Source organism: Xenopus tropicalis, chromosome 7 (genome assembly GCF_000004195.4).
Source record: "Xenopus tropicalis strain Nigerian chromosome 7, UCB_Xtro_10.0, whole genome shotgun sequence".
Classification (NCBI taxonomy): domain Eukaryota; kingdom Metazoa; phylum Chordata; class Amphibia; order Anura; family Pipidae; genus Xenopus; species Xenopus tropicalis.
Window position 1 is genome coordinate 111,922,161 of NC_030683.2, and position 14,978 is coordinate 111,937,138.

Genomic DNA, 14,978 nt, shown 5'->3' on the forward strand with positions numbered 1-14,978 from the left:
AGAGGACTACATTGTCTACTGGGTTTTTTTTGCTAAGTAAGTTCCTTTTAGTATTCAAATGGTGCAGTATTCTGGGGAGTGTTGGTCAATACCAGATCTTGATTGTTTTGGTCTTTGTCTCTGAGACCAGGGAAGGCCAAGTAGCAATGAGAAAGGTGCAGAGAACAATTTGCACTGTGTTTATGATTTGTACAACTGGATCTGTGCCCTGTGGGCTTAAAGATGGTTTCCAGTTCTGCCACCTTTGTCTCCAGTTGGTCCTCATCACAATAAATTCCTCACAATCTCAGTCTCAACTTGTGCTGATTACTTTGTGTGTTTTTGTGAACTGGGGCACAAGTTGCAGCTGGCATTGGAAGAGCGGGGATGGCATCCCTTAAAGCAGAAGGAAAGGCTAATAAAGAGTTAATCTCAAGCTGCAGGCATACCTTCAGTTCCCTCAATAGTGCCCTTAAGTCTCCCAATATTTCTCCTGTTCAGAAGATCAGAAGCCAAACAGGAAAAAAAAAAAAACGCTGAGCTGGGTAGAGAAGATTCCCATAATGCATCACCCCTTCCCAGACTTGGCGACTTGTTATTGTAGGCGGCGCATGCACACACATCAGGAGCGTCTGGTTGCTATGGCGACGCAGCAACAGAGAACTCTGTGACCTGCAGGTGGGGGGAGCGGGGGGCAGGTGCTGCAAACGGCGGAGGGTTTGTGGCAGGAGCGGGGAGCAGGGTGGTTTGTGACAGGAGCGGGGAGCGGCAGGGAAGGGGGGTGGGTGAGTATATCTCTTTCTTGCAGTAGCCGGATGCGAGTAGCCGGCGAGCTGGGGGGGGGGGGGTGCTGGCGGCAGAGGATGATCTGTGACATGCTGTGGCAAACATATGAAGGGAGGGGTGCGGGGATCAGTGGGGGGGCTGGCTTGTGCTTTTCAGCCCATTCAGACACGCTGGACAAGATGGCGGCGCCGTTCACTAAAACAAGTATGTAGGTTCTAGTAAGTGCATCTCTGTAAATCTTTCATTAGGCAAGCCAGGAATATAGCGATTTTACACAACAATAGTAGTACTATTTAATAGTGTGCTTAATAGATTTTGACTTTCCTTCTCCTTTAAGTTTCTAAATAATGAAATGAAAAGTGCTATATTATTGGTGCCAATAATAATCTGTACAAACCTGTACAAATAGAAATCAACAGAATAAGCACATGGTGGCGCTCTAACCCCGGCCTCTGCTACTAGCTTTAGAATCAAATGCATAGACAGCAGGCTGTTAATACACAGGGTTTATTTGGCATTGCAGTGTAAGTATTATAAACAGTATGGTGAAAAACGGAGCAGATTTGCATTTTACAGATATTAAGCAATTAAACACGCTAATTAAGCAATCCAGGCGTTATTAAATGGGACACAGATGAGCAAGAGAAAACCCCAAACATTGCACTATTCACTTACAGTAGGCTAGTGCTGAATTACACACACACACATATATATATATATTTCTTACCTTATTAATAGCTCTAGAAATTTGTCTGCACAACTTAAATGTACCAAAGAAAAATAGAGAGGGGGTGTATGCTTGGAATCATTCCTAAGTGCTTACCCATTAGATTGACAGCTCACAAGTTTCCTTCTGGTTATTACTGAGGCTGCTCTTCCCTGGTGTTGCACCTTCGCTTCCCATCACTTTCTCCCTAGCGTATGGTGACTACTGATTTTCTCTCATACTGCAGACTGTTGCGCCCAGTTTACACCTTTTCCTTTGATCACTTTCTCGCTAATCCATCTATATTATAGAAAACATGCGCCATACTGACAGGGACAGACCCACATCTTCCCGTACATTTAGAATGCTGTAGAAAAGGCCATAGGGAAAGTGTTTGATAAATGTGATCAAATTGTTAATGCTGGGAATCATTTTTAGATCTAATAGCGCTAAACTCCATCTTAGTAATGACAAATAATTCTATTTTTTGGAAATTATTAAATGATTGTCATCTCTGGGCACTGGTTTTATGCATAAAATAAAGAAGTGACTTTGTTTTTCTCTGTTAAACAAACAAACCTGATGATTGGATAATCTGAGGTTTAAGTAGAAAATCTAGATAAAGTGCAAATGCCTATTCATGTATTTAGTGGCCATTAATAAGTTATTGGAACATTTCTTTTTACTAGAATCTGTAAGGACTGGAGCTGAGTGCAAGTTTGTGCTATTATCAGCTCTGGGTAGTTGTTTTCGGACTATGCTTCAGATGAACAGGGATTCAGGATATCCAACTAATTCAGTAACTGTTCATACAGGCCAATGGCCATACAAGCAGCCCCATCATTTCCAGATTGGATTTTTCCCTTATACAGGTATAGGTATAGGACCCATCTGTACTATGACTAATGCTTGTGTTTTGGCAGAGGGTGGCATTTTGGGCAAATCAAGTGCAGAGACAGCGATGGGCAGAATCATTGGATCAATTTAAAAATATAGGAGTTTTTTCCCAGTGGTTGAAATTGAATTCCTAGCATATTCCTAACAGTCAGAATTTAGCACATTTATTTAACTTTCTTTTATTCTTTATTATTTAAAGGAGAATGAAAGTCATTTTGGCATTTTTTACTGCCAATAGATTCGCCACATTAGTGCCACCTAGAACCAGGGGAGGGCCAAGCCGTCCGGGCGCCCTAGGCAACCCGGTCGGCCACCTCGCCCGCCCCCTCCGTTGGCGCGCATGCGCAGTTCGGGGGGGGGGTGCGATGCCGTGGGTCATTGCCCCCGCCGCTTGGGGAGGGGGGAGAGAACTGCCCCAGGATTGAAGGATTTTTCTGAGAGAGGAAGTCAGATACCCTAAGAACATGTTAACAAAAAAGGAGACAAGAAATCCTGTATTCCTTTTGATAGAGGACTCAGTGCAGCGTTTCTGTGAGTGCTTATGGCTGTATTTACATAGACTTTTCTGATAAAGCTTCCTTAGTTTTTACCTTTCCTTCTCCTTTAATCACTTTCACTCATTTTTGAAAGCATTTCCCTCTCTCGCCTCTTTTTCACCAATAAGAATATGTTCTCCAGCTTTGAGCAGTCAAATTCCATTGTTTCCTATGGGCTAAAGTCTAAAGTCTGTTCACAATTCTGTTACTAAACCAATTCCATAACATGTACGAGTTTCTCTCATTTTTAATGAAATACAAGTCAGACAATACTGATCCAGTTCATTGGGGCAGCCACGGGTATCCGACGGGAGCCACAGACCTGCAGCAATTCTGAATCAGAAGAAGGCAGCGTGCAAGAGCAAAACAGGCACCGATTTTTTACATTTTGTGAACTGCCTTACAGGTTGCAAATTATTCTTTTAATCTTCTATTTATAAATGTTTTACTCACGTCATGTATGCTGGATATTTAGTAGTATATATATATGTTTTTTTTAATATATTTTCTGCCAATTGTTTTATGGAGATGAGTAACTGCAACCTTTAATTTGCCTGTACAGGTATAGGACCCGTTATCCAGAATGCTCGGGACCAAGGGTATTCCATGGATCTCCATTACTTAAGTCTACTAAAAAAATCAATAAAACATTAATTAAACCCAATAGGATGGTTCTTAGTTGGGATCAAGTACAGGTACTGTTTTATTATTACAGAGAAAAGGGAATCATTTAACCATGAAATAAACCCAATAGGGCTGTTCTGCCCCAATAAGGGGTAATTATATCTTAGTTGGGATCAAGTACAGGTACTGTTTTATTATTACAGAGAAAAGGGAATCATTTAACCATGAAATAAACCCAATAGGGCTGTTCTGCCCCCAATAAGGGGTAATTATATCTTAGTTGGGATCAAGTACAGGTACTGTTTTATTATTACAGAGAAAAGGGAATCATTTAACCATTAAATAAACCCAATAGGGCTGTTCTGCCCCCAATAAGGGGTAATTATATCTTAGTTGGGATCAAGTACAAGGTACTGTTTTATTATTACAGAGAAAAAGGGAATCAGTTTTAAAATTCTGTATTATTTGATTAAAATGGAGTCTATGGGAGACGGGCTTTCCATAATTCTGAGCTTTCTGGATAATGGGTTTCCGGATAAGGGATCCGATACCTGTATCAGTGGGGGGTTTCAGCAGACCGGCCTCTCTGTCTGTATATACTGACTGGGATTTTATGACATGGCTGGACAGTCTGGGATATTGCTACTACAAACTTGGCCCACTGTGGTATAAATAGAAATCCAGCCCTGTAATGTGTGAAACAATGGCAAAACTGAAGTACAATAACTCTTTTATGGAGCTTAGTAAAAACCCAAAGGACAAATGAATAGCTACACACACTATATTCCCTTGTTCAGTGCAAACATCAAGGGGGAGAGTTACAGGGAGCCCTCTTATAGTTGGATATGTCAGGGGGGCTCTAAGGGGACATTTACTGATGCACAATTTTTTTTCATGTGTTTTTTTTGTGGCAAAATGCATTTTTTTATGATTTATTATGCAACAAAACCACTACAAATCTGAATGCAAAAATACACCATCTAAAACCTCTCAAATCATGTAGAAGTCAATGTCAAATGTCCCTCTTACTACTGGAAGATCTTTTTTTGCTTTGTGGTTTCAGAGGTTTTTTTTATGCTGTCATTTGTGCGACAATACAAAAAAGATGTGGTTTTCATATTTTTGTGCATGTTTTTCGTGTTTTTTCTGCATGTTTTTTCAATTCAGATCTTTTGATAAATAACTAACATTCATGGAAACAAGTTTTTTAAAATCACTAAAACCTCTGCTGGGCCTGAGAGGCATACGTGGGAATCCGACAGCAGCCCTGCCTAATGTATTGGCCTCGGGGGCGCATGGAAAAAGTCTCTGTTTCCCATTACATACAGCTGGTCTCAAATAAATTCTGTGTTTGAGCTAAATATTTGTTGATATATAGATATGTTGATATGTAGATATTTGCTAGGGTTATTCTAGTTTTTCTTGTACAGGTATGGGATCCCTTATCGGGAAACCCGTTATCCAAAAAGTTCCAAATTACGAAAAGGACATCTCCCATAGACTCCATTATAAGCAAATAGTTCTAATTTTTAAAAATAATTGCCTTTTCTCTGTAATAATAAAACAGTATCTTGTACTTGATCCCAACTAAGATATAATTACCCTTATTGGGGGCAGAACAGCCCTATTGGGTTTATTTAATGGTTAAATGATTCCCTTTTCTCTGTAATAATAAAACAGTACCTGTACTTGATCCCAACTAAGATATAATTACCCCTTATTGGGGGCAGAACAGCCCTATTGGGTTTATTTCATGGTTAAATGATTCCCTTTTCTCTGTAATAATAAAACAGTACCTGTACTTGATCCCAACTAAGATATAATTACCCCTTATTGGGGCAGAACAGCCCTATTGGGTTTATTTAATGGTTAAATGATTCCCTTTTCTCTGTAATAATAAAACAGTACCTGTACTTGATCCCAACTAAGATATAATTAATCCTTATTGGGGGCAGAACAGTCCTATTGGGTTTATTAAATATTTAAATGATTTATTAGTAGACTTAAGTTATGGAGATCCAAATTACGGAAAGATCCCTTATCCAGAAAACCCCAGGTCCTGAGCGTTTTGGATAACAGGTCCCATACCTGTACTAGTTAATCCCAGTAATGAATGAGTGTAGCCTTCCCTTCTGTGCCGGGTTAGACCAACTCTGTCTCTCCAGTTTTTGAAACATATTTGACGCTGTATCTGGGCAGTTCGGGTGGGCGTTCTTGTTGTATTACTTGGTAGTCTTCTCCTACTTGTTCTCTTTGTACTGCTTGGTAGTCTCCTTGTACTTGTTGTTGTTGTACTGCTTGGTACTCTCCTTCTACTTGTTGTTGTTGTTGTAATGCTTGGTAGTCTCCTTCTACAACTCTGTTTTGATCCATTAGTTCGTTTTCTCCATGTGTTTGTTGGAAGAAGCCTTTTTTTATCAGGATTGCACTGACAGTAACAACAACTATACACACACACAGTCGGATGATATTTCCCAATGAATAGTCTTGTGCTAGAAGGAGATAGAAGAACATTGGTTGGTTAGTAATGCACACTCCGAAGTACAATAAGAAAAAATAAAGGAAATGATTATTATTGTGCATGATAGGAACCTGGCAACCAATAGGAGAACAAACTGGACATCATTTACTATTCTAGGCACAAACAATAGCCACAAAGCAACATTCTAATGTGCACTTTTTTTGCCTTTAAGTTGCCTAGGGCCTAGCACTAAAATCCTCATTGCATTTAAAGAATAACTTAACCTTTAAAATAACAGAATGCAAAACTGAGTGCTATACTAAGCACTTTTGCCATTTACATTCATTATTTATTTATGTTTATTTCCAAGCAAGGCTGTATTTCGGATTGGAGCTGCCCTAGGCACCAAACCGCTGCTGCGCCAATTGCCTGAAGTTACGCCATTGCGCAGTGTGCTGCGGGTGATGCCACTTCCAGGCACATGAGGCCACATCAGCCTGTGGCGCTGGACAGGTATCTCCTACCCCCCACCTCTGCCACCGGATTTCAAAGGAAAAGATCCGGCAGGGGTGGAAAGGTTTTTCTTTAGTATTTACCATATAGGCATCTGCAGGCCACCCCACTAAACCTGCCGACCTAGGCACAGGCCCTCGAGTGCCTATATGCTAAATACGGCCCTGTTTCCAATATATTAAGGGACACAGGTACTGTTACTATGAATTAAGTTGCTACAGTGCCACCTGCTGGTCAGTTTCCCACCACGATTTTGAGGAAACAGCTGAAACACCCTTAGAAGCAGAACAAAGATGAACCCAGAACCAGTTTATCAGTACTGGACCTGTGTCTTAATAACACTTACTTTAAGCACAAGGAAGTTTTTTATAGAGAAAAACATGGCTGTGCCATGGGTTTGCCTGTGACTCTAATCGTAACAATCCTTCACATGGAGAAAGTGGAAAAGAAAGCCCTGGGCACCTTCAAGGGAACAACACCAAGTCATTGGTTCAGATCTGTGGTTGACACCATAACAACATAAACTGGGGGTTATAAGGACTCGACATCCTTGGGCTCATTTGCACTGAAGAAGAAAAACTCAGAAAAGTCCAGTTGTTTTAGACTTAAATCTACTAGATACTGTATATCATGGCCTGGATGAATGAGAATCTTTATAGACAGAAATGACCTCTAAAATCTAAGCGTTTCCTTTTGATATATATAATAAATGTATGTATCCTTTCATTTAGTACTTACCATTTAAATCTATCATTATACTGTAGGCAGAAGGTACAAGGCCGCACTCCATCCTTACTTGATAAATGCATATAAAGTTAATATTTGTATTTTCAGTCTTATTGATTGAGAAGATCATCCTATCGGAATCCCTGCCTGCTTTTTCCTCCTGAATTTCTTTGTCTTTGTTTAAAAGCTGAAACGACATTCCCGCGTGCCACTTTGGGGCTTTGCATGTAACTAATACGATATCTGTATGTTTGGGATCAGACTTCTTACTGATGACAGGACTCTCTTGCACTGAAAGATTGAAATAAACAATAAATTATAATGAAAGCAATGTTATCAGAAAATAAGTATGGGAAGCACCATCTTTCTAGCTGAAATACAACCCTGAGCATCAAAAATGGCTCTACAGTGTGCTAAAGGAAAATCCTGTATTACCAGAGACCTTGTGTTATTGTTATGTGGGTTTCAGGGCAGGGTTGGACTGGGCTGCTACAGTACAAAGGGATCTACTGGTAGATCCAGACTTTAGTGGGTCCTAGTCTAGAACAGTTCTCATCAGCCCCTTCTTATTTCCTCCACTGGCAAATAAAACATCTGTAATATTTACCACTGTCAGATATATATTTTTGAAATGGGCCCAAGGTGTTTGGTTCTCCAGTGGGATCCACAAGGCCCATTCCAATACTAATTGAGAGAATTCATTAAACAAATATTAAATAAAACCAATCAAATGAAAGTAAATGAAGCCGGTTGTCACTACCAGAACCCCTAAATGTACATATCTGCCAGCTGAGTGTTTTTTTGGTAATAGTGGAAGAGCTTATGGTAACCCAACTAGCAATTTAGTTCTCTACTGTCTGTAGATAGTATATGAGGAAGGATCTCTCACTTGCACCTGACTCAGGCTTCAGGCTGAATTTGTGTCCCGTGGTCTGGGGTAGCGCTGTAGGACCCCAATAGGGTCAGCAAAGCTAATCTAACCTCCTAACGATTATAATTTTTGTGAGGGAAGTGTAAATGGAAAACATGAAGCAGAACATGAAGTGATTAAATACATATACATTATAGGGAATTATTGGCATTATCGAAATACTGGAATTATTGAAGTTTAATGACATTCTGTCCTACTAAACATACGTTTGCCTGTCCAACATCTCCTTCCCAAACAAATGGTAGCAATTTGAAGGACTCCCAAGAGATGTTGGTACATAGTTAGTGGGATGGTGCTATTCTTTAGCTATAAGAGCATTAGGGTGGTTGGGCAATGATGTGGTCCCGCTTGGCCGGCTTTCAGTCCCTGTTCCAGTTCATGCCCCAGGGGTTCAGTTGGGTTGGGGTCAGTCATCTGTGCAGGCCAATCATATTCTCCGCCCCCCCCCACCATTTTACCAAACCCATTTGTATGAAATTCTGTTCATAGGGGCATTATTGTGCTGAAACAAGAAATAATCTTCTTTGAACTGCTGCCAAAAGCAAAAAGCATGGAATTGCCTAGCATGACATTACACACTGTCAGGTTTGATTTCACTGTAAGAGAAACTATATCCCAAACCATGAAAAACACTCCCAGTATCATATATTCAGACTGGTTGCATTTTCTTGTCATTGAGACTCGTCTGTTGGTGAAGCTCGACTGCTCACCTCAAAGAACATGTTCCAGAGTCCAGAGGCAAGGGCCTTTACTCCCCTCCAGCCAAAGGCTGACTGAAATCATTGCTGATATTGCTTCCAGAGACAGTTTGGAACTCTGCAGTGAGTGCTCCAACTGAGGGCATGAGGTCTTACAAAGGGTATTAGGGTAAATGTGATCCAGTGTTGCCTGGGAAAGCTGAACTTACATATTTAAAATAGATTTTTTTTAAAAAAAAAGGTACTCTGCATTGCACATTATTTGCATTATATCAGGTATCGGTGGTATATTTCTGTGTGGGGGGTATGTGCAATGTATACACCTATTAATTGTACAGCTTATTTGCTGGTACAAATAGGTGTTATTAATAGTAATAATAATAATTTCTGATGTGTTTCTGAGTATTCCTCCTATATTAATGGAATGGTGCAATCTGATTAGTCAGGTGGGCAGATGTTAGATTTTATCAGATGGCAAAATATCGTAGTTACTAAACGTACCCTCGGGTATGATCTGCAAGTTGCTGTATCTGGAATCTGCAAAGTCATCGCCCAGGCGTATGCGATACATGCAGATGGACTTCTTGGGCCGGGTTGATTGCTCAATGAGGAATGTCACATTATTTTTTATCCCTTCAGTTTCATTTTCAATGCCATGGTTATCGTTGAGTAGTTGAAACCACATATATTTCCCCTTGTTGGATGCGGCACAATAGATTCTAATCTTCCCATTCTCTTTGGGTTGGGGTTCACAAGTGATAGAAGGTTTTTCAATGTCTGGAAGATTTAGCAGAAGATACATTTGTGTGGGAGATATGAACTGGCATCTCAAAATCTGAAAAAAGTTGCATTAATAACAAAATGTAATGTAACATTGTAAATAAACTGCAATATTTTACCCTGAAATAAACAACTGTCATGAAATCAGGGGCCACAATAGACCTACAGTAAGTATAGACTGGCAATCTGTAAATTGTGGCAAATGCCAGAGGGGCTGCTATAAGATGCCATAGACAGTCACTATTTATTGGGCTGGTGGGGGCTGTTTGGGCCAAAACCAAAATAAAAGGGTTGCAGAAGACCTTTACAGGCAGGGTAACCTACGAGGAGGATGTCTGTTTTTTTCAGGTCAGATCATACTGTCTATGATGGCTTTTAAATCAGTCCACAATAGGGATTCTCAGTGTTCTCTGAGCTTCTTCATGGTAGTTTTGACCTGTGGCTACATATTCTGGTAACAACTGGACCACAGCTTTGGCAACCGCCTTAAAAGGGTTTAGTGTTCCCAGCGCCGGATTTGTCTTCCGGCGCCCCTAGGCCGCCCCGGTTGATCGTCACTCCCCCCCAGTGGGGTTAGGTCCCCATTGCTCCGTATGGGAGCATGTATAGGAGTTACCAGGTTACCAGTGTACGTGCATAGAAATATCTATTCACAGCACAGAAAACAAGGAGCTGCTCTTTGCCTAACAGGTGGTTCTGTTTTCAAGGCCATACAGACACAACTAAGGCTAGTTTGGGAACAGAATCCAACAGGGGGCCTGTGGGTGAATCTGCCCACACGGAATATAATCTTTATCACTGCTCTCCGGGGTACCACTGTATGAGGGGTCTATTTGCACACCCTAATGGATGCTCTGCTGAGTGGGCTACACACACCCACATGGTTAAAATCCAAAAATAGGAAAAAAAAAGCTCCAGCAGATTAACTGCAAAACATTTATTATGGGTAGTGGTAACACGACATGTTTCGGGTTAATACCCTTTATCAAGTGACACTTGATAAAGGGTATTATCCCGAAACATGTCGTGTTACCACTACCCATAATAAATGTTTTGCAGTTAATCTGCTGGAGCTTTTTTTTCCTATTTTTGGATTTTTGCAGTTGTATTTGGTTGCAGCACAGAGCAACAACTAGGAGCTAAAGCATTTTTTCGTAAGTACTTTATACAAAGTTCACCAATAATTTTTCATTTTTGAACACCCACATGGTTGCACTTACTGTAAATGTGCTTCTATGAAGTACACTGTAGTATATTAAGCATTGACTCTTACCCTCAACACGTATCATCATTGGATTGCTTTCTGAAGATTTCATTTGTACTGCGCCCCCAGGCTTAGTTTTGAACTTACAAAAATACTGTCCTATGTGTTGGTTTGATGCATTTGTTATATGATAAGTAATTGAATTTTCCTCTTTAACTAATTCCGTAATTAAGCCATTGTATTTATATAGAGAGAGGATTATGTTGGAATAAGGGGTGCTGCACGTTATTGTGATGTTGCTGCCTGGTAGAACAATTCTTCGAGGAGTGACAGTTATGGATGGAGCAGGGTAGCTCTCTGTAAAAGAGGAAAAAATTAGGAAAAGGAAATGAGGAAAGAAGAGGAAAAGGAAGTATGTTTAATTGTGTTGGTGACACTGATTAATAGAAACAAATAGCATTCACAGCACCATACTCTGATGCTATTCCCCCAACAAATGTATAGTAAATCAAACTGTAATGGGGCTCCCCAGGACTGGTAAACCCACATCACAGGAAAGGGGGTAGAGCAGGCCTTTGCTGGAAGAAGGAGACATCTTACAAAGTAATGTGATGAACCAAGGCACGGACTATATTCTCGCAGGGATGGCAACATACAGACTGGGGCATGGGAGGCCCAACATTGTCAGTAGAAATCAGATACACAAAATTAACTACACAAATCACTGCATCTCTAAAGGATCTTCTCACATACAGAGTGTTCAATAACCCTGTCACATGGAAAATGCGATAGCAAAGTGCCCTTAGCCGTTGAGGGGGCCTCCTCCATCAATAATGCTTTCCCCTTCTTCTCTGTTCTCTCTTGTCCAGCATACAGTGAATGAGCTTCTCCTGAGATATCTCACCACAGCTCCCCCGGCCCCCGCTAACCTACTCCTGAACACTCCAAGCCCTAACTTGAGCACTATTGCCCAGGGTCATAATTTTTACACTGACTCCTTGTTGTTGCCACAGGCTGCCCTTACTGACTAGCACAGCCATCTCTCACCTCTGTAGTCTGAGTTTGGTACCAACCTCCTAACTCACTTAGTCCATTCAGAATTCGGACTACCAAGTGACTTTTATACATTTCCAACTGCCTTTGGTGTTACCAGGGCAAAGATGAAGTCCTTGGCTCCTGCACTACCGACTGGCTTACCTGAACATTGTCTAACTGTTTACATTTCAAATTAAACATATTTCACCTCCTTACAAAATGCAACCATATATAAATATATAATAATATATAATAAAAGGCACCAATAGCAACCAATAGGATGTTTGCTTTTAAACAGGTTACCAGTAAATGCTACCTGCTGAAGTAGCATTGGACCTCTTTTTGCTAGTGAGTAATAAATGTTCCTAGCCACGGGGTCTGCTTCCTTTATAGTTACGTGTACAAATTGAACCTTAACCCGCACACCCTTAGCTCTCCAAAAAAACTCACCGCTCGGTGCACAATGCCCAGGGGGATCGGCACCCCCCCCACAGACTCCAAACAAATAGCAGTGGCACTCAAGAGCTTCAAGCAGGACTAGCCCTTAAAGTTCTTTATTGCGGAAAAACATGCAACGTTTCGAGGCAAAAACCGCCCCTTTGTCAAGCATGTCAAGCTTTATAGTTACACCACTGGCACCAGCAAACAAGTACATGTACGTTGTACAATTCAGCAATAAAGGCATGGGTCCAAATAAGGGACGTTTATCTTATCTGAGGACCAAAATAATGTTTAAATGAGAATATTAGTCATGTTAAATTATAAATAACAAGCAAGTTATGGGTTGGAAGGGAGGGCACCAACATACCTAACCCCTTCCCACCCCTTATGAAACCTGCACCATTTCATTTAGCATGATGGGTTGCACATAGTAAATGTAACCCTATTTTGGCTACGGTTGTACTTTTAACACGCAATCACCTGCGTGTGGCGCTACAGGAGCCCTGAGCCCCCGCTTATTATGGGGGACAGGTGTAATATAAATGAATGGCGTGCCTCCACCCAGGGTAGGTATAGGTAGAACTATATGTATCCTCCCTGGGAAAACTCTATGAGGTCCTCTTTGGACCCGGACTCCCAGCAACTCTCGGTACCTTGCCCCTCCCTTGGGGTAGCTGCTTACCAGGCAGTTGAGGATCCTCAGTATATGAACCACCAAGACACTGGTTGAAATGGTGAACGAGATGAACTTGTTTATTGATGCAGGCAGAACACTTCAGAGGATGTCACACAGACGGCTCAAGTCACACACTCTCTCTTTGGGCTACCCCCGGTACTCCCGCCGGATGCTTCCACCTAGGAACTCACCCCGGTCCACGCGTAGGGTCCCTTCACTGGGAACACTCCCAGGTGCTGACTTGGCTCCCCTTACTACACACTACAGGCCCTTAACTCCAGCCATGAGTGCTGGGGGGTCTTAACCCCTCTCTCTCCTGTCGGGGCTATCACTGCCCGTTCTCTCTAGCCTGCCTGTCACTCCTAGAGTGACCTATTACAGTACCTCCTGTACTAGAACCAAGCCTGTTATACGCTTCTTTACAAGAAGCAGTCCCAGGACGAAGACCTGCACAAAATGGGTGTCAGCCCTTTTTATACTTTTAGCACAGCGACATCTAGTGGTTACTGTTAACTTGCAGGGAAACTCCCTTTTCACACATAAACACCCAGGACCACCTTTAGGTGTCCAAATCTCATAAGGCCACCCTCATGGTGCCTGTCTAAAGGGGAACTAATCCTGGAGGGGCCCAATTCTTTGGGGTCCCTACATAAATGATCCCTTATACCTCTGAATGTTATAAAACAGGATTAGGAAACCTTTGTGACGCCGGCAGGAAGCAGCGGCAGATTTAATAACCCTGCCATAGACTCTAGCAGCCTTGCAGTTTCATGAGATTTGTTTTGTATTTGTCTCCATAGCACATTTTTAGATGACAATAATATAACATTGCTGATACTTAAGGTTTGGCCTTACCCCAGACATACACATACTCTTCTTCACTATCCTCTGAACATTCCTCCGCACCACAGTATCTACAGGTGTATGTGCCACTCATGTTTCTTTGGACATTATTTAATTTAAACTTGGACTGACTTTGTTCCACGGTGACATTGGAATCAGCGTGCCGCAGGCTGTACGTGTACACTTTCTGTGATGCTGTTTCACAATCCAAGTGGACACTGTCGCCCAACATAATCTTATCGGCTCCATTTATTGTAGATAATACCAAGTTTGGCTGTTGAAGAAGACCTGCATTGAAACAAAGAATTTTTCCAGGATGTTTGTACATGGCAAAGAATGGTACATACAGAAAATGAAGTTTAATTTATCGATGAGCGAATGCCAAACACTCACCCCCATAGGCTTCTTTATTTACTATTAATAGGCAGCCTGGAAGATAAAAGAGGGCGGTGTTAGAAATAAAAACCAAAAGGAAAAAGCATGCCTGGTGGTGTGTGTTTATGTCACATGATTCATCTATGACAAATGGCATTGCTTTGCTATGTGATGGGCACAAATGTCTGGCATCTTACAGCCGCCCCTCTGGCATTTGCTAGAACCAACAGATTGCCCATCTGGGCCTGCCTAAGGCCCCCATGGGTGTCTCCTGAGAGACAACACAAGCAGGTGAACTGGGATTGTCATGTTTCATTTCATTTGTTCCCATCTCTCCCCCGTAGTTTCCTCAGTTTTCTGTCTATGTTGTTAACTCCACCCTCCAGCAGTATCTTCTAGACTCCATTTTTGTACACATATATATTTGCTGGAGTTGATCATTGTAAGGTTCCTGACCGCCGATTTTAAATGTAGTAATCCGTGGGAGCCCTCCTACCAGGATAAAGGCGTATACGGGGACAAGAATGACACAACTCCAATGGAAGTTTAAACTTGTCCAGTTTATTCTTACGTGCTCATAGTATTTATACCCCTTGTGTACGTGCAGATACAAAGAAATCATTATAGAAAAAAGATGGAGTAGAGCCTCATTAGTAAAAAATGGCCTACTTCGTTAGCTTCAGAGATGGCCTTCAAGGATGGCTAATGCGGGACAGGAATTTTAAGGAGGACACAAGGAGTAGAAAAGGCGTTATTGCATAGATAAG

The 14,978-nt window shown here is 41.5% G+C and overlaps 1 protein-coding gene across 1 annotated transcript; it reads right to left on the minus strand.

The window, feature by feature from the left end:
* Window positions 1-5,564: 5,564 nt before the first annotated feature.
* Window positions 5,565-14,085, minus strand: xilr4 (Ig-like receptor 4). The gene is made up of 5 exons (XM_004916561.4): window positions 13,849-14,085; window positions 10,911-11,198; window positions 9,359-9,634; window positions 7,241-7,519; window positions 5,565-6,020 (listed from the first exon to the last, which is right to left on the minus strand). Exons 1-5 carry the CDS (start codon window positions 14,066-14,068, stop codon window positions 5,671-5,673), a joined length of 1,413 nt encoding a protein of 470 aa, XP_004916618.3. The 5' UTR covers window positions 14,069-14,085; the 3' UTR covers window positions 5,565-5,670.
* Window positions 14,086-14,978: the final 893 nt, after the last annotated feature.

What these genes read in the sequence shown, in the direction of transcription:
- xilr4 (XM_004916561.4), bottom strand. Translation starts at nt 14,068, where the DNA reads ATGTTGGGCGACAGTGTCCACTTGGATTGTGAAACAGCATCACAGAAA. An exon ending in AGAGTATGTGTATGTCTGGG is followed by an intron (nt 11,199 to 13,848) that starts GTAAGGCCAAAC and finishes CCTCTTTTACAG; the next exon opens with AGAGCTACCCTGCTCCATCC. An exon ending in AATGATGATACGTGTTGAGG is followed by an intron (nt 9,635 to 10,910) that starts GTAAGAGTCAAT and finishes TAAATCTTCCAG; the next exon opens with ACATTGAAAAACCTTCTATC.